The sequence below is a fragment of the Rhinoderma darwinii genome, chromosome 2 (assembly GCF_050947455.1).
Source record: "Rhinoderma darwinii isolate aRhiDar2 chromosome 2, aRhiDar2.hap1, whole genome shotgun sequence".
In the NCBI taxonomy this organism is placed as follows: domain Eukaryota; kingdom Metazoa; phylum Chordata; class Amphibia; order Anura; family Rhinodermatidae; genus Rhinoderma; species Rhinoderma darwinii.
Window position 1 is genome coordinate 396,540,882 of NC_134688.1, and position 27,587 is coordinate 396,568,468.

Consider the following 27,587-nt stretch of genomic DNA (forward strand, 5'->3'; position numbering starts at 1 on the left):
AATGGTTTTCTCCAAATAGGCAATTATGTTCTGTCAGGGCCACTACAACCAATAAACAACAAAAGGACAAAAAAAAAAAAACATCCAAAAGGGTCGCTTAAAACATTGTTAATCCAAGAAAACCTTAACTCTGAGTAGAATACTGTAGAGTGGCAGAGGGGGGAAAAACTAAAACAGTTAAAATACTGCCAAAATACATGCACGCCACTAAATATGTACATTTACAAGAAAACAGACTGTTCTGTACTTTTTCTAGTACACAAAAAAAAGATTTCAAACAAAGCAAAATGTCACTACACTGGTAAGCCAATAAAGACAGTACTTTAGTAGGGAATGATTAGCAAATACAAAGAGGCCATCATTGTTGGTCAGCAATAAATAAAGTTTCCCATCATTTCTATTATAAAATGACTTCAGTTTTTGTGAGCTTTTATTATATAGCAATAGCATGAGACACATGGGTGGCTCTCCTTGGATCAATGCCGATAGAACTGGCACTTATTCAAGCACAGGAGCTCTGTATGATCCACGTCGTAGCATGGGCTCACAACCTTTTTCCTTTTTTTAAATTAATGAATTTATTTTTTAAATTGTAGCAACAACATAATTTCCAATTAAGAAGACGTATTTGACATATAAAATAAAAGGTTGAAATAATTTAAAGTTGGCAAAGCAAATTTTGGCAAATTCACTAATCCATATTGGAGACGTACCATAGCAATCTGAATCTAGCTACAGATACTGCCCCCCCCCCCAACTCTATTCCACACAACGGACTGGAAAGAGGGGTCTTCTATTGTGCAATGACAACCACCTCCCCAAATGTAACTTTTCTTCTACAACTTTTGCATTACCTTACAACTGAGAATCATTCATAATTGTTAAAATAGAAGATAAGACGTGAATCCTGGGAAAACAAGACAAACATTGGGACACCTACTGACGCTTTTATAACATGCTCTTTTGAATCCATATGCATTATTATGGAGTTGGTCCCCCCTTTTCCACTAAAACAGCTTCCACTCTTCTGGGAAGGCTTTCTACAAGATCTTGGGAGAACCTGTGGGAATTTTTGCCCCTTCAACCAGAAGAGCATTTGTGAGGTCAGACACTGATGTTGGACGAGAGGGCCTGGCTCACAATCTCCGTTCTAGTTCATCCCAAAGGTGTTGGATGGGGGTTGAGGTCAGGGCTCTGTGTGGACCAGTCAAGTTATTCCACACCATTTCACCCAACCATGCTATTATGGACCTTGTTATGTGAACTACGGAACAGTCATGCAGAAACAGAAAAGGGCCTTCTCCTAACTGTTCCCACAAAGTTGGAAGCATACAATTGTCCAGAAACGTCTTGGTATGCTGAAGCATTAGGATTTCCCTTCACTGGAACTAAGGGGCCTAGGCCAACCCCAAAAAAACACCCCATAGCATTATCCCTCCTCCACCAAACTTTACAGGTGGCACAATGCAGTCAGGCAGGTAAAGTTCTCATGGCATTCACAACACCTAGAATAGACCATCAGACTGCCAGATAGAAAAGGGTGATTCGTCACTCCACAACACACATTTCCACTGCTCCAGAGCCCATTCCATCTGACGCTTGGCATTGTGCTTGGTAACGCAAGACTTGCATGCAGCTGCTCTGCCATGGAAATCTATGCCATGAGGTTCCCAGTGCTGTTAATGCCATAGAAGGTTTGGTACTGTAGTTATTGAGTCAGCAGAGCGTTGGTGACTTTTATGCACTATGTGCCTCAAGCACTGGGCGACCCCGCTCTGCAAGTTTACATGGTCTGCCACTTTGCAGCTGAGCTGATGTGGTTCCTAAACGCTTCCACTTTGCAATAATACCACTCACAGTTGAACATGGAATATCTAGTAGGAAAAAATTTCAAACTGACTTGTTACAATGATGGCATCCTATTACAGGACCACGCTCAAATTCAGTGAGATCTTTAGAACTACCCATTCTTTCACAGATGTTTGTAAAGACAGACTACATGGATCGGTGCTGGATTTTACACACCTGTCCCAATAGGTCTAAATGAAACACCCGAATTCAATGATTAAGAGCGGTGTCCCAATACTTTTGTCCATATAGTTCACTTGGGTAAGGGGGGGGTGAGATTCAGGGCTGCATGCGGTTTACCACATATAATTTAAACAAAAAGTGTTTTTGAAAGACCTTAAAATGGGTATTCCTATGTCAGATATATATAACATATTCACAGGACATGCCATAGATGTCCGATAGAAGAATGTCCCACACCTATCTCTAGAACAGAGCCCCCTGATCCCCTCCCCACCTTCTCCCGCTGGGCTCCAGCATGTGCTGCCAACAAGAGACTTGTTCACAAAAAACTGCACTCAGCCGATGAATGAGTGTTTGCTCATTCATCGGCTCATCGATAACCTGTTTTCACAGGTTGTTTTCAACCGAACAGTGCCCCCCCCCCCCCCCCCCCGTTAAAGAGACTTTAGCATAAAGTTCTTATCTTTACTGACATTATTATTGCCACGATATTATTATCACCAAGAACCCGGACAATTCCTTTAACCCCTTAACGACATGTACGTGACAGCCGTGAAGGGCAAGTCAGAGGCCCACCTGCCGCCCCCCCCCCCCCCTCCGCGACGCGATCATCATGGCAGTTTGGTGGCCTAATGAAGGTCGTTCATGTTTTACTCCTTTGAAGCCTTGGCTCTAGCAGTGCTTTAAAAGTAGAACGTCTGCATAGCGACATACTTTAGTATTGCAGTATATAATGCAAGCAATCCAATAATCACTGGTTCAAGTCCCCTAGGGACCAAAAATAAAAGTAAAAAACAGTTAGGCTATATTCACACTACAGTGACAAAAAATGGCCATTAAAAACGGATCAATTGTCAGTTTTTCATGGCCATTTTGCATCAGTGTGTCTCCAATTTGTCATCCATTTTTCATGGGCGTTAAAAAAAAAATAAAAAACTTCATTTGTCAGGCTTTTTTTGTCCCAACCCCCTGACAACAGACAGGAAGGTCATTGTAATGATTGTCTCACAGCCCCCCAGTGGATGATGGCACACAGCCCCCATGAAAACACAGAAAGGAAGGTCAATGTAATGACTGTTTCACAACCCCTTGTGGATGACGGCACGCAGCCCGACTCCCCCCACGTATGACGGCACGCCGCGCAGCCCGACTCCCCCCGCGTATGACGGCACACCACGCAGCCTCCCCCCCCCCCCCGCGGATGCCGCCGCGCAGCCTCCACCCCCCCCCCCCGCGGGTGCCGCCACGCAGCCTCCCCCCCCCCCGCGGATGATGCCACACTGTCATTTGAATAAGGCCTTAATGTTCTGATAAAAAAATGTGAACGCCGTAAAAACACCCGAATTGCTGTTTTTTTGGTCACCTCGGCTCTCCAAACAAATGGAGTTAAAAGTGATTGAAAATTCACCCAAAAATGGTACCAATAAAAACTACAGCATGCCCCGCAAAAAATAAGCCCTCACATCGCTCTATCGACAGACAAATTTAAAAAAAGTCACGGCTCTCAGAATGTGGGGACACAAAAATTGTTATTTTTAGGAAACAGGTTTGTTGTTTTTTTTAATAACTAAATACTAAAACAAAAAATAAATAAAATTTTGTATCGCCGTAATCGTATCTACCCCTAGAATACCGTGAACATGTAGTTTTTACTGCCTGATGGATGGCGTAAAAACAAAACCCCTCCATAAAAATTAAACAGCGTATTTGCTGTTTTTTGCCCATTTCACCCCACAAATATTATATTTTCGGTCTCCCAGTATATTTTGCGGTAAAATAAATGGTGCCATGAAAAACTACAACTTGCCCCGCAAAACACCACCCCTCATACGGCTATGTCGACAAAAAAATAATAGTTATAACATTTGGAAGGCGGACGAACGAAAATTGGTCGTGCCCTCAAGGGGTTATTATACATGTGATTAGAATGAAACCAACTTATTCTTGAAAGAAAACATGGGGGGGGGGGGTTCAACTTTGCATAAGTTACTGAACTAATTGCCCTTTCCAACAAATTAGATTTGCTAACATCAATCATCTCGAGTTAGTCTCGGCTTTTGTCAACCTTTAACCCCTCAAGGAGCTCCTGTTTTGATAAAGCAGGCAGCTGTGGCTAACTTTTGTTTTTTATCTCCCGGTCATATTCACCACTGGGTAAAAAAAATAAAAATATTAACCCCTATATTGAAGTGTTTGACAGAAGTGGAATGAAACGAGACCCCCAACCTGCACTGTATGCCTTTACTGCATTTGTGAATTTAAGGTAATACTTTGAAACAAATCTATACCATATACAAAAAAAAAACAAAAAAAAAAAAACATTCTGACAATGGAAAGTTAGATAAAACCTAAAGTAAATAGGAAAACTATTTGGTTTAGGAACATTTTGTCAGCCATTCCAATAGTGACACAGCCAGAGGCTCCATGAATGATGGTTTTGCTTGTTGGCCTTATGACCCCAGCCACGCGAATGAGCTGCTGAAAATGGCACTGCTACATGGTACTGGCATGTTGACACCTGCGGAGTACAGAGGGATGACCAAGTATCAGATCACTTTTCGGTCAGCTGCCAAGGGACAGACACTTAAGCTGCTTTAAGGTCTCTTTAAAAAAGGGGTTCAAGGACATGGCAGCTTGTCATTTATACACATACCAGACGCATAGTACACTTGTCTCAAAAACAACAGCGCCGGAAAGATCTAGAGCTGAAGGACAAACCAGCTAATGAAAAACCACTAACCCTAACTTAATGTCAATGAGTCACTCAATCATCTTGGGAGGACTATTCATGGTAGGGATTCCCATTCCTTTTCTGGTAGACAATGTGTTCACTTGACCTAACCCAAAAGTAATCCTCTTACAACTTCAGAGGTCATTAAAATCAGTTATTGGTGTTGACAGTAAATGAGACTTAAAATATTTAGTGATGGTTTTACTATATCCTGCCATACCATTGTGATCAATCTGTATACTGTACCTTGCAAATGGGTTTAGAGACGGGTGAAGGAGTCTGGATTTTCACTAGAGAATAACCTTGAAATGTCCCGTTCCAGTTATCTACAACTAGTAGTACATTCTTTTTTTTGTGACTATTTCCCATAATTAGTCAATATATGCATTTATGCTTCTAAGAGCATATTAACACCTTAATGACCGCCATAAAGTATTTTTACAGCAGCCGTTCAGGGGGCTACTTCTGATCCGCTGCCTTTTTAAGACGGCACTTCAGAGGACTGCGCACAATGAGCTATACAATCCTGATGTCCAAGCTATAGCGAACAGCCTTGGGCCACAGAGCGCTGATTGGAGACTAATAAAGTTGGTTTCCAATTGTTTAACCCACCTCAAGCACCTTAGGGTATGTGCACACGCAAAATAAAAAAAAGTCTCAAAATACGGAGCGGTTTTTAGGGGAAAACAGCTCCTGATTTTCAGACATTTTTTAAGCCAATCGCGATTTTACGGCTGTTTTTGGAGTTGTTTTTCTAAGGAGTCAATGAAAAACAGCTCCAAAAACGGCCCAAGAAGTGACATGCACTTTTTCGCTTTTTTTTACGCGGCTGTTTTCCAAAACGGCCGAGGTAAAAAAAACAAACGGCCGTCGGAACAGAACACCGTTTTCCCATTGAAAACAATGGGCAGATGTTTGGAGGCGTTGCTGCTTTTCTTCCATTCCCACCTTTAAAAAAAAACAATTATAAACGTGAATCAATAAATTATACGTACCGCAAAATAGTACAAATTTCATCCAGTCGTGCAAAAAAAAACACTCTTATATGGCAACTTTGAGAGAGAAAAATAAAACCGGTACTGCTCTCGGAATGCAGCAACAAAAAAAAAATGACTTTTCAAAAAAAAATAAAAAATTATAAAATAAAATTCAGGTTTTCATTGTACAAAAGTACTAAAATGTAAAAAAAACAAAAACATCTATACTTATTTGATATCGCCATTTTCATATCGACCCATAGAATACCGTTAACTTATTTTACTGCTTGGTAAAGAGTGGAAAAAGAGAACCATAAAAAAACAAAAAACAAACAATGGTGGGTTTGGTGTTTCAACATCATTAGATCATAGTTGAATACATTTAATTGTACATTATGAAGAAGAAACACCCAGTAAAACAAATTTAGAACAGAACTCAAAAGCATTACTATGAAGGGGGACGGGTGTCTGTGGTCTTTTATTAAAGGGATTTACAGAGTTCCAAAGTGATTTATGACTTACAAGTGCCAAGCAAAACAGAACATAAGACGGTTGGATCACAGGATGAAAAAAATCTGGAATTGAATATGTTACCCAAACCTACATTAGGGAAAGCGGAACACTCAAATAACTTGAAGATGTTCTTCCCATATCAAAGTAAACAAGCTTGAAAGTCTGTACTAAACATTCCACACTAAGTGGCTAAGAATACAATATAGGGAGCTATGCATTGTACTGCGGTAAAGTGCCAATGCCACATGGGCAGAATCGGAAAGAATTGTCATTTTAGCATTGCTGGTAACACTGTCCTGTAACTCAAATGTGCATACGTAACAAAGTACATAATTAACCCCTTAATGACAAGCCTATTTTAACCCTTAATGACCAAGGCACTTTTTACATTTTTCCATCGTCGCATTCCAAGAGCTATAACTTTTTTATTTTTGCATCGACATAGCTGTATAAGGTCTTGTTGTTTGCGGGACAACTTGTATTTTTAATAAGAAAGTAACTAATTGTTAAAAATAACTTGTTTTGTCGCCATATTCTGAGAGATAGAACTTTTATTTTTCTGTCTATTGAGCGGTATAAGGGCTTTTTTTTTGCGAGGCGAGCTATAGTTTCTATTGGTACCACAATTGGGCTACATGAGACTTTTTGATCTCTTTTTATTTCATTTTTTTGTGGTATATGAAGTGACCAAAGAACAGGACTTTTACGGACACTGCGATACCAATAGGAAAAATTGGAAATGAGGGTTGCTTTTAAACTTTCATTTTTTTTTTTTGCACTACTAAAAACTTTATTACAAATGCATTGCAGTATATGGTCATTTTTATAGGCTCCTGTTAAGCCCTGCCAGAGGCAGGGCTTAACAGGAGATAAAAAAAAAAAGGCAGTCCTAGGGGCCTTCATTAGGCCCGAGCTGCCATACCAACCATCAGCACCATGCAACCCCGTTGTGGGGGCGCCCCACCTCAATCTAACATCTTAGATGCTGCGATCGTAATTGATCGCAGCATTTAAGGGGTTAAACGCTGTTCCTGCCCGTTAGTCCCGGGTGTCAGCTGTAATACGCAGCGGGCTCAGCTGGTGATCCTGTTCCTACATCACCCCCCGCGCAGCACGACGTTCTATTACGTCGTGGTGTGTGAACAGGTTCAAGAGTAACTGCACTTTCATCAAGCTTTTGATATGTCATAGAGACATATAAAAAGTTTGGATCCGTGGGGGTCCGAGGGTTGAGAGCCCCACCGTCACAGAAACGAAGGTGCATAAGCACTCAGCTGAGCGCTTTGCACTTTGGCTCTGATCGGCACTCCCTGTCAGGCTGAAGACGGCTCACATAGAACGTCTGTGAGACCATCTTAAGGCTGATAGGAGCGCAGATCAAAGCCGAAGGTAGGAACACATTTCTGCTCTTTGGTCCCAAGTAGGAACAGGAAAACACGGGGGGAAACTGAAGGTATGGTAATCTTGGGTGCTGCCGCTCCTCTTCTTCACTTAACGATTGACAGCCTTCCCTGTGTAATAGTGCATACAGAGAAGACCTAAAACAGAACCACAACATCCCATCATAGCAGCCACACACCCCTGACTGTTGATCACACCCTAAATTCCAGCATCCTGTTTGCTTCAGATCAGACCCCATCTTGATTACTATATTTTATGCTGCTCTCTCTTCCTCTGTGCTATGCTGCCAATGTCACGATGCCTCAGGCACAATCTCTGCCAGGGTAAGGACAGCGTGTTTATCCTTCCCTCAATGTGGTCCTAAATAAGCTATGACATAAACGAAGCGCCAGGGAGGCAAAACTGTGATATTCATTATAACTGTGTCACAGGAACTGGTCTAATCATCATCATCATCATCATCATCATCAGTAATTGTGATGTCTCCGTAGACCCGGTTTCCATAGTTGGGGTTTTTCTACAGCTCCAGTAGGACTAGGTCAGTATAGTTATTTTCTTTGACTTTGTCATTGAATGACTGGAGGCAGAAATCTTGAAAGAAATTTGGACTGGTAATAAAATGTATTGGAAACTTGCACAATTTCTTATTATACAGCGATTATGCTTTACTTAGATAAACCTGGACAAACCCTTTAAACGGAAGAACTATGGGGCCAGTTGTAAGTCACATGCTCTTATCTAGTTAGGCAAATGAAGTAATCGGGCACCAAAGGCCAAGCCAGGGCTTTATACCATATGCTCCGATAAATCAGCTAGTTACTAAAGACGGGTTTTACAGCTGACATCAAGTTTTAGAGTATAATGAATTACGGACCAGTAGCTTCCAACTGAATGGAAAATTGATAGCTTCATGACCTAGCAAAAGAGTCTCCTAGAGCCACGATGAAACAATAAGAATTTATTTCATAGCATTTTTATGATAGTCTGATGATATGTATTTATTTGCATGCCCTGAATGTTATCCTGTAAAATGATACTTCTCACAAACTGGTAAAATTAATGTCTACAAAGAACATACAAGACATTCCACTAATGCCCATGTAAAGCCTCCTATTATACTTCGTTCTATTTAGCGAGCAGACATGGAATGTCAGTTTAGGTAGAAGCAATATTACATGAAACAAAGCCCAACTAAATCTTTAAAATGATTTAAAAAGGCTAGAATACAAACTGGAAACGTTGAAAAGGCCAGTGCATCTTAGTAAAGAATGAAGGCTAATATCCAAAATTTTATGTTACAATAACTCAACGTGACAAGGATTGTAAATTCCACATTTATTTTGGCTGAAAGGACATCCACCCACCTGTCTTGTGTCATAAAGCAAGTATATGAACAGACATTTAATACACTAAACATTAACGGCCAGGATATTGCTTCTTCTAGATCACGGATGACACGCATGTTACCTAGGCGTAACATGAAGGGCAGATTCCTCGGCTCCCTTGTGAGACAGACCCACAAAACAACTGTACCATAGAATAGAAATAAAGCTGGAGTATAGCATGTCCGGGAGAGCAAGGATTACATCAAATGTTCCGTTTTTACAGGCCTGTACATGTCTTCGCTAGGAGCAACATTGTCCGAAGAGACAATATGGAACTCAGATTTCCGCAGTGACACTCCTCCTGATTGAAGACAAGGGTTAATAAAGTCATGGCGTCCCTCCTGTTTGATTCTGCTAATCATTTCATTTTGGCTGCAATATCATCTACCCAAAAAGGTGCTGCTAAGGCTAGGGACAGACCGAGGCTTCTGTATAGTAGTGAGCGATAAATCGATATCCAGAGGAATACTTTAGGCCCGGGCTATTTATCACACTACAAAAAATAAAAATCACTAATAAATCACTGCCCATAGGAATGCATTCAGTAGCATAAATATCCCTTCAAAATGGCTTTAGTTCAGTGTATAGTTCCGAATTCCCAACATGTAGCGATTAAAAACAAACAAAATCGCTAGCAAATTGTTTGACTGGAACGATTTTAAAGAGATTTTCAAGCTACTCAATGTATTCTTATGGACTTTATTATGGAGTTAATTGTAGTATGGAGTTTATCGTAGTGAGATGAATATTCTGTGTGTAGCCGTAGCCTAATACATTCCTATAGACCGCGATTAATCACTCACTACCAAAAAAAGTCTATGTCTAGTCCCAACCGAATTGTAGAGAACTATTTTTATACTGCTGCTATTCACCAAGTATAATACACACAGCAATAGCCCAAGCAGCAGGCACATAGTAGCCCAAGCAGATGTAAGTTAATAGTCACATCCCTTCAATTCTCCCAGACCAGAAGCTACATATGTGCTGCCTATCAGAAGCTGCTGCATACACCTTCCTGTACTTCATCAATGCCCACTTACAGGGAGTGGCACAGACTACAGCAGCTGATGTGACTGACCGGCACGAGAGAAAACGACATTTGCCAAGACCGATCAATCCAAATGTTGTCGGTGACAGCACAGCTACATTCCTCAACATTGAAATTGCAACACTAAGAAGGGCAAGCCATCTTAAGTTTATGCAATCAAGGAAGTACCAGATGTCGACAAGATCTGCAAATGATCAAATTTTTAAGAACCTAGCTCCGATATGTGGCATGTCGGAGGGCATAAAAGCCAGATTGAAAGCAGTTTTTTAGCCACATGAAGCCTCAAAAATCGGATCAAGTGGTGTGGGATGATTGTGTGATGGCTCCTGTTCGTCATCATGCCAGTTATCAACACTTGTCGCAAACGGAGAGGGACAGAATCCTTGAAATGAGAGACCTTGATTTATTACTCCGGCAGATCGCTACGCGCCTAGGCCGAGATGTCAGCACTGTTCAATGTTGCGTGTCCCAGAGTTTGGAAGAACAACAAACGGAAATTACAGCAGGAGGCACGCGGAGATGAACTTCTGCACGGACGTATAATCATCATTGGAAGAATGGCGCATAATGATCCATTCTGTATTGCAACTGAAATTGGACATCACATCCCAAGCCTAGGGTGGCAACCAGTGTCAATACAAACCATCAGAAAGCGTTTGCACGATATTGTGCTACGAGCCAGACATCCAGCTACAGGTGTTCCATTGACCACACACCACCGCTCTCTAAAGCTATCATGGTGTGCAGCAAGACAGCAATGGAGGTCTATCCTCTTCAGCGATGAGTCCCGCTTTTGTCTTGGACTCAATAATAGCCGGAGGAGGCCTAGGCAAGGGAAAGTCACACTGGTCCTACTCCCGGGATTATGGTATGGGGTGGCATAATGTACGGAAGGAAGACCCCTCTAGTCTTCATTTCAGGTACATTAAGAGCCCGGCGCTACATTGGTTTGGTCGTGGAACCAGTGGCGTGGCATGGCCATTTCTCCAAAAGTGCCCCAGAAGCCGTTTTCAACAGGACAATGGCAGGCGAGAGGAAAGAAAGAGAGAAAGTGGCATACATCAGCTATTGGCCGCAATGTAAATAAGACCGTATACTGCGCAGTGTGCTGCACTTTTTTATACAGTAAGAAAATTAGAAAGAAAGGCAAGCCGATGCATACGACCTGCAAGAATCTTTTCCTCTACATACGCCGAACGTGCTCACTAAACGGTGTGAGAGAGATTATTAAGTAATGTTCATCATGCAATAAAGATTTTCCACTATCAATTGGTCTTAGGATGTTCACGACCAAAAGCGCAATCGTGATTCGGCAAGAATATAAGGGAGTTGGAAGAGAAGGTAAATGATCAAGGATCATCTTCCGTTATATTGTGCTGCTGAAAAAAAAACATTGTTGCATCTTAATTGTTTTTTTTCTTTAGTGCTTTACTGAATTATTTTGTTAAGGCGTCCATCTCAACACTTCTGTGAGGTTAGTTAGTAAACTATCTATACAATCTATTCCAGGAGGGGGGGGGGGGGGGGGGAGAGACAAAGCCAGAATGACCTTCATACTCCAACAACTGGTACATAATAAATAGTAGAAGCATGAATTTCTGGCATGCTGGTATTGCTTTGATGACAGTCACATGACACAATGACCTGCTACCATAAAAAAATATGCTATTGTTTCAGTTGACGCTATTTCATTTCATTGCGATACCACACACTATCATAACATTACAGCGAAGTTGAAAGAGATCTCCTTAAAATAAGTGCTTAAAATCAATGGACATCTTGGGTCTTTTTTTTTTTTTTTTTTTTTTATTGAAATTAAATACATTTGGGGAAATTAAATAAATTTGGGGATAAACTATTTTGGTAATTGACTTATTAAAAAAAAAAATTTGCACTGGATACACTAACTTGATCAGAACGGTGCATAGAAAATTGCTCAGAAGTACGCGGGAGCCGCGCAGCTCACTGACTGATTTAGTAACCGAACGGTCAAAACAGATTCCCGGTAAGTAATCAACCTTTTACCCTTTCACCTATGACCGCACACCTGTAGATGTAAAATAGAACCCCAGTCTCTAGGGTGGGACTACTGCTTGTAGAACTTTCCTACCAAATGCCAGGTTAGTAACTGAAGGAAACTGTTACCTATAATGCCTAATAAAGGTGTGGGTGTGAACTCCATGTAGCCGCCTTGCAAATCTGGTCTAGAATTGAATTGGCTTTTCCTGCCCAAGAAGTAGATACAGCTCTAATGGAATAAGCTAAGAATTCTGGGGGATTAATGTTCTGGCCCACGTAGGCTAAGTGTACGGACTATTTAATTCACCGTGTATAGTCAGTCTGCTAGCTGCATAACCTCTATTTGGACCTTGGAACTAAATAAAGAGATTCTCTGAAGACCTCCAGTCCTTTGTGACCTTTAGGTAGTGTACTAAACACCTCCTCACATCTAAACAATTAAACTCCTGCTCCTTTGGATTTTTTTGGGGAGCCACAGAAGGAGGGAAGAATACATTTCCTGATCTTGACGGAATGGTGAAATTACCTTTGGTAAGAAACCTGGTAAGGTCTTCATAATTACCCTATCCTCCAACACCAAAATGTAAGGAGGGAAGGCAGAGAGGGCTTGAATTTCACTTACTAACCGGGCAGTGGTAATTGTTAGTAAAAAGGTCATCTTTAGTGCTGATTCAGACGACCGTGGCGTTTTTGCACACGCAAAACACGCGGCGTTTTGCCTGCGCAAAAGCCACTTACCTGCTCCGTGAGGCAGCATCATATGATGCGCGGCTGCGTGCTTTTCGCGCAGCCGCCATCATTATGACACGCCATTCGGATGTTTGTAAACAGAAAAGCACGTGGTGCTTTTCTGTTTACATTCATCCTTTTGACAGCTGTTGCGCGAAACAGGCAGTTCGCACGGAAGTGCTTCCGTGCGACCTGCGTGGTTTTCACACACCCATTGACTTCAATGGGTGCGTGATGCGCGAAATACACGGAGATATTGAACGTGCAGCGCTTTTTACGCAGCGGACAAACGCTGCGCAAAAAGCACGGACTGTTTGTACTGTCCCATATACTTCTATTGGTCCATGCGTGCCGCGTGAAAACCACGCGACCTGCACGGACGCAATTCACGGTCGTCTGAATCAGCCCTTAGAGTGAGAAATTTTATGGACAGGAAGTCTAAAGGTTCAAAGGATGAACCCATCATGGTAGTAAGAACTAAGTTTAAGTCCCAGGGTGGGACTGAAGATCTTATTTGAGGTCTTATCCTGGAGGCCGCAATCAGGAACCTTCTAATCAAGGGGTGTTCTGCGAACCTGGAATCATAGAAGGAGCTTAGATCAGAAATCTGTACATTTACTGTACTAGGCTTGAGGTTCTTGTCTAGCCCAGCCTGGAGAAGATCTAAAATCAGGGGTATATATGGATCTGTTAAGGGATTTATATCAATTCCTGTAAAGGTAAGAAAAGCCTAATACGGTGTCCTTGAAGGGGATATATTAAATATTATTATTATACTGTATGGGGGGCACTAAAGGGGTATTATACTGTGTGGGGGCACTATATGGGGCATTATACTGTGGGGGGGGTATTATACTTTAAGGGGAATTTTTCTTTGTAATAGGGTTGGGGCGCCAAAAGATAATTTCGCATGGGGCGCCATCTTTCCGAAGGCCAGGCCTGTCTAGAACCCACTGTTTTGACAAGATCTTTTCCCATTCTTGAAAGACTAGGGATAAAGTACCTACCACCCTTTTCCTTCTGGCATCATTGTTGATGATCTTTATTTTTGGGATCAGTCTGAGCCCTAAACAGGAAGCCCCTATTTTTCTTAGGGAATTTATTATTATTTGTTTGGAGTAGGAAACCCTTTTCTGCTGTCAGATGCTTACTCCACAAGGTCATCCAGTGGAGGACCAAACAAAACAAGTCTCCTGAACAAGGGATAGAGCAGAGCTTTCCTTTTGAGCCCCATCTCTCTTCCATGTCTTCAGCCATATAGCTCAACTGGCCGAGTTGGACAGGGCTGCAGATCTAGCCGATAGACGAACTGAGTCTACTGGGGCATTAACTACAAAATCTGCAGATTTAGACAAAACCGGGAGGGAAGCCAGTATCCGATCCCTAGAAGTTTTGTCCCTGAGATGAAGATCTATTTGAGCTATCCAAATTTTAAAAGGGACCTGGCCACACATGTGGTCGAAATACCAGTTTTAAAGGCCCCTGCAGAGGCTTCCTAGGTACTCTTTAAATAGTAGTCTGCTTTCCTATCCATAGGATCGGGGAGGGAACCCAGATTTTCAAAAGGCAAGGTGTTCTTTCTGGATATTTTCGCTACTGGGACATCTAGTGTGGGAAAACTATCCCAGTCCTTGCTTACTTCATCCTCAAAAGGATACTTTCTTTAAAATTTTTTGGGAATGCCTAACTTCCTATCGGGGCTCTTCCACTCTCTTCTAATGAGACTGGCCACATTTTTGTGAATAGGAAAAGTTCTGTTTCCTAGGATCCAGGCCCTCAATGTCCTGGACGGACCAGGGTTCCTTGGGATCATCAATGTTCATGTTCTTAAGAAGCTGATCCACATCCTCAGCTGGAAACAGGTTCTTTCCACCCCCATCTTCTTTGGAGGAATATTTATAGGATCCTTCTTCCTCAAAAATTTCCAACTCTTCACTAGAAGAATTAGAAACACCTAGGCCCTGTCTTGTCTTACCAGACTAGGTACTAGGAAGGCCATGTTTCTTTCTAAAGGATCTAAGGGAATTTTTAACCTCTGTTTGCACCATATCCTTGATGCTAGTGGCAAGGCTGGTGGATTCCCCTGCCAGGATCTTATCTAAACATAACTGGCATAAACGTTTCTGATATGAGGCTGCTAGATTCCTGCAACACATAGCACATTCTCTGTTGCGAGTCTTGTCCAACTTTTTCCCGGATCCCACCCTGACCTAAGAAACGTGTAATATACAAGGGACAAGATTAATAATGAAAAAAATAAAAGTTTGTTTGTCCTACCATGTTTCCTAGAAGATCATATGGCGTTTAAAGTACCGGACTGGAGGATCTTGCTTTGTCCGATTGTTCAGCTCAATCTGCGCATCCTGCTGCTTCTCCTGGAGATTCCATACTGGTTGCTTGGTTGGAGAAGGAGCCATGTTGGTTCAGGCCTAAAATAGGCCTAGAATTGGCTGGGGAGACTCCCTGGCTATGACGCACTGAATCCCACTTCTTCCCCGTCTGGGCTGCCGGAACACAGCTTCCTGGGACGTCCACGCCACGACCGGAAGTGACATGCGCCACGACCGGAAGTGGCCACTACTGTGCACCGGAAGCAGTATAACGCTGGGCCATGAGTCCTGGTTCCCTATTTCGTAACCTGTAGCCAAGCCTGACCCTAGGAGAAGCCTCTCCCCAAAGAGGAGACCCCACACGCGGCTGGACCTTACCACCTCCATAGAGGCAAGCGGTGACCAGAACAGGAGGGGGTGACCAGCTCCAGACTTAAGGTTGCTCCCTAAGTGTACACCTTCAGAATACCTCCAGGAACACAGGTGAGTACCTGCTAGAGGGTCTGCAATCCTGGAGAGTGTGTCTTGACCACAGGACAATCCCATCCAGAGGAAAGGAAACCCGACTGGGTGTGTGGAGAGGTGTGTCCTTTTTTATATCATCAGGCTTCCAGTCCAGCGATTGGGATGTCTCTCCCATAGGTGAAAGAGTAAAAAACCTCGCCGTTGTCCATAGCCTTTAAGAAATGATTTATAAACTCAAGCCAAAACAGTGGGACCAACATTTTTAAAACTGCTATTGGCAGTATCGTAACAGAACGACATCAGTAAATGACTATCAATATACTGGAAAATGTTGATTAACTTGGTCATCTGAATTACATGAATCACTTTACAAGCTACTGGTCATCTGCAATATGATCACAAAAATGTTAGGCTATTCTACAGCATAAACTGTGCATTGGCTACGTCTCATTTCCCACACAGGGACTGATGAAAAAAAATATAGGCACCAATTAAAAAAACAGGGAAAATAGTGCAGCGCACAATAGTATTTTTTTCCTTTTATAATTCCAGATGATAACTTAATATGGTCCTCAATCGAGAACTGATATGGTGTATGCCATTTAGCACTAGCGATTCCTTAATACGACGCTACAATACTCACTACTATATGGTTTACCTTTTCTGTATTTTACCTAATCATCTTTTGACAATGTCAATCAATATCAATATATATTATGATGCAAAGTACAGCTTACATCCAGACAGGTCTTTCTGAATTATTTTTACATATCATTAGGATCAAGCATGCACTATAATTACAATTTATACAGGAAATCACTGTTATTTATCAGGACCTTATCGATATAAACACACATTTTATTAATTTACACCAACCAAATTTGTCAACTACAAAATAAAAAAATCAAGGAGTGAAAGACTAAAATGTAAATCCTATCCGTGCAGTAATATCCAATTATTATAATGCTGTTCAAAATGTAGGATGAAGCTTGAGTGCAAGACACCTGGAAACTGTAATCACATCAAGTGCCAATTGTTTCTCTTTACCCCATCACCAGATTCTATAAGACAACTAGGGATCGCGTCACTGAACTGTGGTACTGATGAATCAATCTGAGAAATCCTGGGAACAATGAGAGCGCTATAAATAAAAAAAAATTAAAAAGAAAAATGGAAAGATGCAACAGTTGTGAAGACGGTGTAGGTTTCAGTTGTGTCAGAAGTAGAAAGGGCAGGGGCGAAACAAATCTACACCAATAGCAAGATCTTTGTGATAATCTATCATACATGCCTGGCATGCCCTGTGTAACAGAGAAAGGTTGCTGGGCTTAGCCAAAAGGTTCTGCCTTGTTCTCTAGACCAGCTGCTGCGAGACAAGGCGAAAAAAAGAAATAACATTGACCAAAAGCAAATTACAAAATCCATAATGATTGAGCCATCGTATAAAAAAAAAAAAAAATTATGCCAAACTAGGATATGAACCACCAAACAAGTATATGAACCTAAGTGTTAACTACTAAATAAACTGGACATCTGGATAAGTCATTAATCTTACTGTTCACTTGCCTTAAATGTTTAACACTGTAGTTTTTACACGTTTGGAACAGCAATGTAATAACAGAAAGGACTAAACCGTAAACTAAGGGTAGGAAATAAAACCTCACCTGCAGGTGCCCCAAAAGCACATCAAATTCCTATGCCAGGGGACAATTTAAATGTGTTGTCCGGGCACTTAATATTGATGGCCTATCCTTAGGATAGGCCATCAATATCAAATCGGTGGGGGTCTGACTCCCGGTACCCCCACAGATCAGCTGATTGATGGTGCCGTGGCACTTGTCGCTGCAGCCTATTCCTAGTTAACAAGCACAATGCCATACAGTTCCGTAGCGGCTGTGCCTGGGATTGCCGTTCCAGTCCCATTCAAGTGAATGGGACTAAGCTGCAAACCTGGGCACAGCTGCTGCGGAAGTGTACAGCACAGTGCCTGGTAAACACTGCAGAGGCCGGGAGCCGGACCACGACAATGGTGTCCATAGCTTGTGGGTCATACTTCAGCAACAAAAATACTAAGGGGGAAAGTTAACATTTCTACACATTTCTAAAAAGTGGAAGAGGGCGTGACGTATTCACTATAATTTAGTGGAAATCAACGCCTGCTCCTTTTTGGTGTAGATGTTATTTGTGTCGCACAGAGAGCCAAAAATGTGCCAAATTTATTAAGAGGCCTGTTTGCTGTATCTTAAAAGTTAAAACTGTTCAACAAGAACTTAAAAGGCTCTGTTTCTGGCAACAAGTAAAATTTTTTTTCTTTTATCCCCCCCCCCCCCCCCAAAAAAAAAGAGGGCTATAACACATGACAACTAAAGAAAAAAATATGGAAGACAGCTGCAAGAACCAAGACTGGCACCAGAATATAAAAAGGGGAATAGGATAGCTCCATCCATTACTGAACAAGTCAGAAATCTGCTGGCAAATTATTAAACAATAATTATGTATCACGTTTAAGGACATCCAGTATTTATCTGTGCGTTGGGCACAGCTGCATTACGATAGCGTCTAACATATTGATTACGCCAATAATGTAAACATGAATAGTCATGGTCTGAGATCATAAGGAACAAGGGGGCGCATAGTGAAGCCGATTTATATTACATCATAGACCACCCTTATTAAAACGAGAGGGTTTAACAAAACAAAATGAATTCATACAATAACATGCATTAAAACTGCCCGCAAATGTAATACAGAGAATTAGCCTAGTATATTATACCAAAATTCTAAAAATAAAAAAAATCGTCCAAGAATTTCTGCTGAGGTCAACACAATCCCACAAATTAAAACTGTAGTGCGATTCATAAAAGACACTTGTGCAGTTACCAAAACAAAAACAACACAAACAGAAGTTGCTGATATTGTAATAAACGTTGATTGAGTCGACCAATTAACTCGGAGAAGGGGGCAAAAAACAAAAACTAATTGGAGCCCTTTCACGCTTTATTACAAGACTCCTCAGCAGTGAAAACAAAAGTTCAGATGCATGAAATCCCTTAATTGCTTAATGATGTAAAAGTATCTATCGCCACCTAGTGAAACATCTGGTATGTGAACCTTCTAGCCTTTACAATACATAAGCCGGCTAAATAGACATGTCGTACGCTGGCAAGGACGTTTCCCTCCACACAAGATCACCCTGCAGCGGAGTCGAAAATAATAGTTGACAACGAATAGAAAATAGTAACCGTGTAAAATGATCTTTAAACTGTGGAACAACATTTGTGTACATTGACTGCACACTATAACGCAGGTAAATTCCCAAACATTTTCCCTTTCGTGGTTTATTTGTTAATTTGGATAGACCCAAAAAAATAAAATTAAGTAGAACAATATAAAGGGGAAATCTATGGAAACGGTGCGTCAGGTACAATGCCACAACATCGTAAACTAAAGGTCGCAGTAAAACAAACTGAGGGCAGGGTCCTCATGGTCACAGTGAATTGCATTTAAAAGAGGCAAATTATTATTAGAATTTATACTATTATAATTGTGCCGTCATGTTTCAAAGAAAGCGTTTTTATTTCATATAGTTCTGTTTACAACTTTTACAGTTACGGTTCTCGAGTCTTGTGAATCGTTTACAGGTCAATGAATTGTTTCGACTGGAATAGATTTAGCAAATGTAAAAAATTATTTCAGGCAAATTTTATAATCACACCACCAAGGAATTGGCACCAGCTAGTTAATGGCTAATAGTGTTCTGCCACTACATTGGGTTAAAGAGCACACAACGAGGAGCAGAAGTTAAGAACGCAAATAACTAAACTACATGGAAGACACTGGAAACTTTGACTAGCAATGTGATGTGGATGTCAGCTGTCGTAGTTTGTGATCATACACAATGAACATAAACTAAAAAATACAGTCACAGAGAAAACTTACCTCTCGCCCTTGATGAGTGACTAGAGCAGCAAGAGGCTTGGCATAGAATCTGCTGTAAGAAAAGCCCAAACAGCCATACATGCTGTTGGCAGTGAGCTTCAAAGCCTTCTGTCTGATGTCATACTAAATAAACACAAATTAGACACATAAGAAAAAACAAAAAAGAACAAATAGATCAGTGAAGAAATTGCAAGACCAGTTCCCAGAAATGATGCATAGAAGTAAAAGAACTACATCTAACCACCTGAAAAATGACAATTCTAATCCTGCAGTAGCCCTTTCATACTAAACGTTGTGTTAAAGCTTGTACAATCTACATACCCTGTTACATGAAATACTATTAGAATACAGGATAACTTCTTAATGTATAAAAATATTGCGCACGCCTAGGCAGTGATCCAAGCGGCTCGTGTACATTTGGCACATTATCACTCGTTGATTTTATGCGTACACCGGATTTGATATCCATTGGTGACTATTTTTCTTGTCATATACAACTTATATCTTTCTGAACATAGAACACATTAAAGTAAGAACACATTTGCAGGGGCCAAGAACGTCAGAATCCGATAGGAAATAAAAAGAGGGAACATTAAGGCCGGGTTTACAATAAAATTCTGTTGCATTTTTAACAAGCATTTTTTGTTTTCTTTTGCTTTGGTCGATAAACTCATGATTCTCAGTAGATTCCATCAACCAAAACGGAAAAAAAAAAAAGCAACAAAAACGCACAGTGCGAATCCAGCCTAAACAGGCCCCCTGCTCGTCATTACCTGCAGGTACAAGTCTGGATTGAGGTCGGGCTGTTTCATCAATTGCTTGACGTGACGTCTTCTCTCCACTAGTTTCCGGATCTCCCGAGGTAAGACTCCCATTTCCAGATCTGAATGCGGTAGCTCCGGAATCTCATCTTGATCCTCACCCTGCAAAAATAATAAGAGCGAAAGCATAAAAGCCACACAATCCTTAATTCTGCTCCCTTCCCTCCACCAACACAGGCGTGCATCTCAAGCAGCAACATTTGCGAGTCTCTTGTAGCTATAATCTGTCCTAAACCGCTGTCCCCGCTCAAATGTGCTGATTATCCTGCAAGACGCCAAGCACAAAAAAGAAAAATCAGATTCTAACAAACTGCTTGCAGAAGCACTGGCAATTCTATTCATAAAAGGAAAATATGGCTTGTTATCAACTGGATAGCAGTACAATTAACCCATCGCTTATGGCAGGCTTGCAGAAAAAAAGTCATTTTAAGCATGAGTGAGTTAAGCTGTGCGCTGTATATATATATATATATATATATATATATATATATATATATATATATGGTAAGCATGTCATCTGAAGTGACACAGCCTATAAACACTGACCAATGGTACCCATTTTGGTCCGTTATATTTACTACAGCTCACTTCAGAGAAGATTATAGACTACATTTGCACTATATAAGATAATATTTTATTACATTAAATATACACACCCAGATTGTTAAAACTGGCCAGTGCTGGATAAAATGTATTTCCTGGAAAACCTGATCTGTATCGTGATTTTCCAAAATGTCATTATGTTGTATGTCACCCTCCACAAGCCATTTGTCCCTGAGAGAATTCACTGTGTGACACGTTTCACTCTCTCAGCAGAGCAGAATTTACATAAATGGAGCATTTCCATATAAACACTTGGACACAAGCACTTGTCTGCCAATGATCACCATGCGGCTCACCAACCTCTTTTGCACTCTGAGCATTAGCAGCTGTTCGATGCACCGTGGTGAAACAGATGTTATACTCTTGTATGATGGAGGGGTACAAGCTGTTGAAATCCAGAAGCAAAATGAACTTGTCATAAAACCCTAAAAGGAAAAAAAACAGACATTCCAAAATTATTTGAAACCACCAATGACAAATCTACATAGATACGACCAGCCACGTAGAGCAACAAATCAAAGCAACTGGTTCTCAAAAAATCCTTCAAGAAACGATCAGTAAGGAAATGAAACGACATACATCTCTTTAACAGGTTCCCGACCGCTGGCCGTAAATATACGGCCAGCGGTCAGGGTCTCTAAAGTCCGGCGTATAGTATATATACGGCCGCACTTCAGAGACTGTGCACGCGCGATCGCGTGGACACAGCTCTATGCCCTGGCTGTTGCTAACAGCCATGGGCACTGGGCAGAATGTCAGGGGTCAATCTTTTGGCCCCTGAACATGTGATCGCTGTGACAACCAATCACAGCGATCACATGCATTTCTGCATAGAAAACAGTGTGCACGCGATCGCGTGCACACAGCCCTGTGCCCTCGCTGTTACCAACAGCTCTGGGCACTGGGCAGAGTATCAGGGACCAATCTGATGGTCCCTGATCATGTGGTCGCTGTGAAAACCTATCACAGCGACCACATTTGTTTTATTTTGACTTTTCTGGCAGTAAATCTCCTGCCTCTTTTCTTCTCCTCAAACATTGTTTCAGTTTGAGGAGGAGAAGAAGAGACTCGGGAGAATTGCTGCCAGAAGATTACAGTGAAAAAAAATACAGTTACACTCTAAAACATTCTCTGTATAGATAGATTTCTATCTATCTATACAATCTATCTATCCATCTATCTTTTTTTCTATCTATCTACCTTTCTTTCTTTTATTCTATTAGAATAGGCAGGTAGGGAGTATATAATTATATATATATCCACATATATATAATATATATAGCAATAGCGGTTTATTTTTTTTGTTAGCGGTAGTGTAGATATATATAGCAGTTAGTTTGTGTGTTTTATAAAAAAAAAAAAAAAAAAAAAATTTGTTTAGTTAGTGTTAGTGTTCGTTACGTTATGGCGAGGAAGTTGTTTAGCGCCGAGGAGGCATACGCCATGCTGTGGTCTGAGTCGGAGACCGCATCAGAGATGGCGTCCGAGATGGAACCTGTTTTAGGTAGTGACGATGACAGCGTCACTTCAGGTTCATCTTCAGGGGACGTTGTCCCTGATGCAGTCGAAACTGCAGAACATGAAAGCGCAGGGCCAAGTAGCGCTGTAGCACGGGACAGCCTGGTCCCTCCAGTCCAGGCTCTTGTATGGGCACCTGCCCCATCTTTTGGGCCTAGAATCCACGGATTTACGGCCACTCCTGGCATAACCGTGGACAATACAAATTTTGTCCAAATGGATTACTTCCATTTATTTATAACGGACGACATCCTAAATCAGATTGTCCACGAAACAAATTTATATGCCACTCAATATATAAGGCAGAAACCTTCATCCACCCATGCCAGAGATTGGACGCCCACCAATTTGCAGGAATTAAAAATTTTTTTGGGGCTCACCCTAAATATGGGTATTGTCAAAAAGCCCTCCATTAGGTCTTACTGGTCAACAAGACCCGCCCAAGCCACCCCAGTATATTCTGCAGTAATGCCCAGGTCTCGTTATGAGACAATAATGAGGTTCCTCCACTTCAATGACAACGCACAGGCCCCCCCAAGTACCGATGCAAACCGGGATCGGTTGTTCAAAATAAGACCGCTAATAAATTCCCTGAATAATTTATTTCTGCAACTCTACACCCCTGAGCAGAATGTAAGTGTGGACGAATCCCTCCTCAACTTCCATGGCAGACTTAGCTTTCGCCAATATCTACCTTCCAAAAGGGCAAGATATGGCGTTAAGCTCTACAAATTGTGTGAAAGCGGGTCAGGATATACCACCGCCTTCAGGATTTATGAAGGGCGGGACCGCACAATAAATGTTCCTGGATGCCCCCCTGATCTTTCCACCAGCAGTAAGATTGTGTGGGAGATAATGCAGCCTCTGCTTCACAAGGGGTACCACCTGTACTGTGATAATTTTTATTCCAGTGTGCCCCTGTTTAGGCATTTGCATGCTGCAAGGACTGGGGCATGTGGTACCATGCGCAAAAACAGAATTGGTTTTCCACAGCAATTAGTGGGGAAGCGCATGGTAAAGGGGGACTCCTGTGCTTATGCATCTGAAGAATTGCTGGCGGTCAAGTTCAGGGATCGCAAAGATGTGTATGTGCTAAGCACGATTCATACCGCAGGAACAGTGGCAGTGAGGGAAAGAGGGGCAACATCGGACAAGCACAATCCAGTGAGCGTGTCCGAATATAACAAGCACATGGGGGGGGGTGGATTTAAGCGACCAGGTTTTACAGCCCTATTTAGTAAAACGCAAAACTAAAACCTGGTACAAAAAGGTGGCCATTTATTTGTTACAGGTGGCCATCCACAACTCATTTGTGCTCTATAAAAAAAACAGAGGCAGAGACACATACCTGGATTTCCAGGAGAAAATTATTGAAGGCCTCATTTTTGATGTTCAGGACACCCGAGAATGCCCCCAGTCTGAGGATGTCACGCGACTGACTGAAAGACACTTCGTCAGTCGGATTCCCCCAACAGCAACCAGAAGCAACCCTCAGAAAAAGTGCCGCGTCTGCAGAAAAGACGGGCACCGCAAAGATTCCCGATATTTCTGTCCCTCATGTCCCTCGCAACCAGGCCTGTGCATTGAGCCATGTTTTAAAAAATACCACACTGTTGTGAATTATTAGATTTTAGTTAATTTGTTGAAAATATATTTGCCCTACATTACGTTTTTATTTTTCCCCTGATTTTACTCCAAGGGTGAGGGAGGGAATGGGTGGGGGGTGGATGTCATGTTTGATGTTTTCTAAAGTTCATCTGCTGGAGAGCTCCATTTGCATTAACCTGAAATTTCTTATTTTAGAAAACCCCAAAAAATAAATTCCCATTATACCCCTAGATGAATATTTTGGGATTTCTGCTTCAAGAGCAGATATTTTGGAAGTGTTATAGAAACTCTGTTGAGTTTTGTAAAACCAGCTTTGAAAAAAAGCGATTTGTGAAATAATCTTCTTCTATCCTCCGCCCTCCTACTTCTCTATGTGATAAATAAGGCCACATATTTGGTATCCCCATGCACGGGAGAAGTGGCAGAATGTGAACGGAGATTAATTTTGTCCGTGGTCTATACCGTGTGTGAAAAATGCTGGTATAAACTGACGCATTTGCTAAAAAATTGCTAATTTTATTGTGATCCATCTTATTCAAGAAACTTTCAGAAGAAAACTGGACTGTCTAAAAATATGATAAACCCCTTGAAGGAAACCTTGTGGGGTCTACTTGTGTGAATGAAGTCGTTTATGGGGTGATTCTAATGTTTCAGCAGCATTAGGCCCCCCAGAAAACAGTACGCGGCTATAAAGTCAAGTGCAGAATTCCTGGACCGAAAAGGCCAAAAAGCCTCCTTTTATGCCAAGCCCTGGCACATGCCCGTGAATAAAGCACACATATTTGGTATCCCCATGCACGGGAGAAGTGGAAGAATGTGAAATGCGATGAATTTTGTCCGTGGTCCATTTTGTGTGTGAAAAAGCTAGCATAAACTGGCGCAATTGTTAAAAAAAAAAAGGTAATTTTATTTTGTTCCATCTTATTCAAGAAACTTTCAGAAGAAAACTGGACTGTCTAAAAATATGATAAACCCCTTGAAGGAAACCTTGTGGGGTCTACTTGTGTGAATGAAGTCATTTATGGGGTGATTCTAATGTTTCAGCAGCATTAGGCCCCCCAGAAAACAGTATGTGGCTCTAAAATCAAATGCAAAATTCCTGGACCGAAAAGGCCAAAAAGCCTCCTTTTATGCCAAGCCCTGGCACATGACCGCACAGTGAATAACGCACACATATTTTGTATCCCCATGCACGGGAGAAGTGGCAGAATGTGAAAGGAGATGAATTTTGTCCGTGGTCTATACCGTGTGTGAAAAATACTAGCCTAAACTGACGCATTTGCTAAAAAAGTGCTGATTTTATTTTGTTCCATCTTATTCAAGAAACTTTCAGAAGAAAACTGGACTTGCTAAAAATATGATAAACCCCTTGAAGGAAACCTTGTGGGGTCTACTTGTGTGAATGAAGTCATTTATGGGGTGTTTCTAATGTTTCAGCAGCATTAGGCCCCCCAGAAAACAGTATGCGGCTCTAAAATCAAATGCAAAATTCCTGGACCGAAAAGGCCAAAAAGCCTCCTTTTATGCCAAGCCCTGGCACATGCCCGCACAGTGAATAAGGCTCACATATTTGGTATCCCCATGCACGGGAGAAGTGGAAGAATGTGAAAGGAGATTAATTTTGGCCGTGGTTCATACCGTGTGTGAAAGATGCTAGCATAAACCGACGCAATTGTTAAATTCTTGCATTTTTTTCCAATTTTGCCCACTTTAGTGAAAAAAAAAAAAATGATATATACTGACAAATGCCACTAAAACAAAGCCCTATCTGTCCTTTAAAAAGAGTGTAAAATTCAAAGATGAACTTTATTCACCTGCTGAGTTATAGTCATGTAAAGAAGCGCATAGCAAAATTGTGAAATTTGCTCTGGTCATTTAGCTGTAAAACAGCCTAGTCCTTAACCGGTTAATAAGGACAATGTATAAATGTATCACAGTATTCTTAGATTGTCAAGGAAAAAAACGGGGGCTTACATTATAGCCGAGAACATAAACTCCCCTTTGTAACCGAAAAATACCCGAATATACGTACTGGCTCGCACCATTAGCCTTCCAGGGGTTCTGGGATTTAAAAATAAATGTGGCTCAAGAGATGCTAAATTGAAAATAAAGACACCCTAATATACAAAGTTTATTTAATCTGTTGGGCTATAAGTGCAAAACTCCTTCAAAAAGTCAACTACGTCACTAAATAACAGTCAGCTCACGAATACGCAAGACCAGAACAATTAGAATATAGGGCCTAAGATAAAAATAGAACTTTTGATAATGGTCTTGCTAGACCGCATCCAAACCAATATTGAATTGTATCTGGAGCTCCCCCACTGGTTGTTGTATGTTATCCTATTTTGAAAATGTAATTAAAAATAAAAAAGTAAACCGTATTTTTTTTTACAATAATCTGATCACAAAGTGTATCCCTGCTGGGACTCTCTGGTGACCAGCTGTAATCTGTGGGGAAACCTGGCAGTAAGTGTTCAATTTCCCTGCAGCGCCACCACAGGGGAAATGAAAAATTACAGTGTGCCCATTCACATCAATGGGTTGTCTGTGTAATGTGGGACAGGACAGGTCCTCCAGCGCGAGAGAGGCACTCTGTAGTAGCTCTTCCACACTGGACAAGAGATGGGGATCCTGAACAGAGGACGCCCTCTATTACCTAAGAATTTTCTAATAGGGTATATGAAAATGGGTTTCCAAAACTAGACAGCACCTTTAAGGTGCCCATACACTTTAGATCGCAGTCAGCCAAACACTTGTTTGGCTGACAGCTATTCCTCCTGACTACACCATTAACATGCAAACTCAGAGAATAATTTCGATGGGGGACGGGGAACAAGCTGCTGCCAGATAAGCGTGGTTCCCTAATATTGGATGTTGGGGAAAGTCAGGAGACTCCCATAGACATTAGATGGTCAGCCATCCCGCTAAAATCTTAATATTTAAGGGAATCTTTGAAAAACCATATCTGTTCAACATGAATTTTTTTTTTAAAGGGGTTACTAGCAGTGTTCTCACTGTGTGAGTACACCCGCTAATATACATTCTGGTCCCCCAAAGAGCGGATTCTGAGATGGCCATACATTTTTATAGCGCTTTTGTGGGACCGGAAGTCTAGTTGCACATCCTTCTTTGATGACGATACAACTCTTCGTCATGAGACCGGTTCCGCTGTACTCTATGTACTACTGTTTCTGCTTGTACATAGAGTACAGCGGGGCCAGTCACATGACGAAGAGTCGTATCGTCATCAAAGGACGGTGTGCAACTAGACTTCTGGTCCCCCCAAAAGCACTATAAAAATATCCGAATGAGCGCGTCGCGGTACCAGAATATATATTAGTGAGAGTACTCACATCACATACTGTAGTGATTACACCGCTAATAACTTTGACCCCTTAAAGCCCATTTCCAATAACGGACAAAAAGCAGAGGTTCCAAAATTGGTGAAGAATTGAAACACGAAAAA

General features: G+C 41.4%; 1 protein-coding gene across 3 annotated transcripts in view; it reads right to left on the reverse strand.

Moving 5' to 3' along the window:
* POLA1 (DNA polymerase alpha 1, catalytic subunit) overlaps positions 1-27,587 on the reverse strand; it is a 335,037-nt gene that overhangs the window by 241,914 nt on the left and 65,536 nt on the right. For all 3 annotated transcript variants that reach the window (XM_075854008.1, XM_075854007.1, XM_075854009.1), the window contains exons 23-25: positions 21,293-21,417; positions 20,342-20,491; positions 19,569-19,691 (exon numbers count right to left, since the gene is read on the reverse strand). In XM_075854008.1, coding sequence (XP_075710123.1) covers positions 19,569-19,691; positions 20,342-20,491; positions 21,293-21,417 — 398 coding nt within the window. The remainder of the gene's footprint in view (positions 1-19,568; positions 19,692-20,341; positions 20,492-21,292; positions 21,418-27,587) is intronic.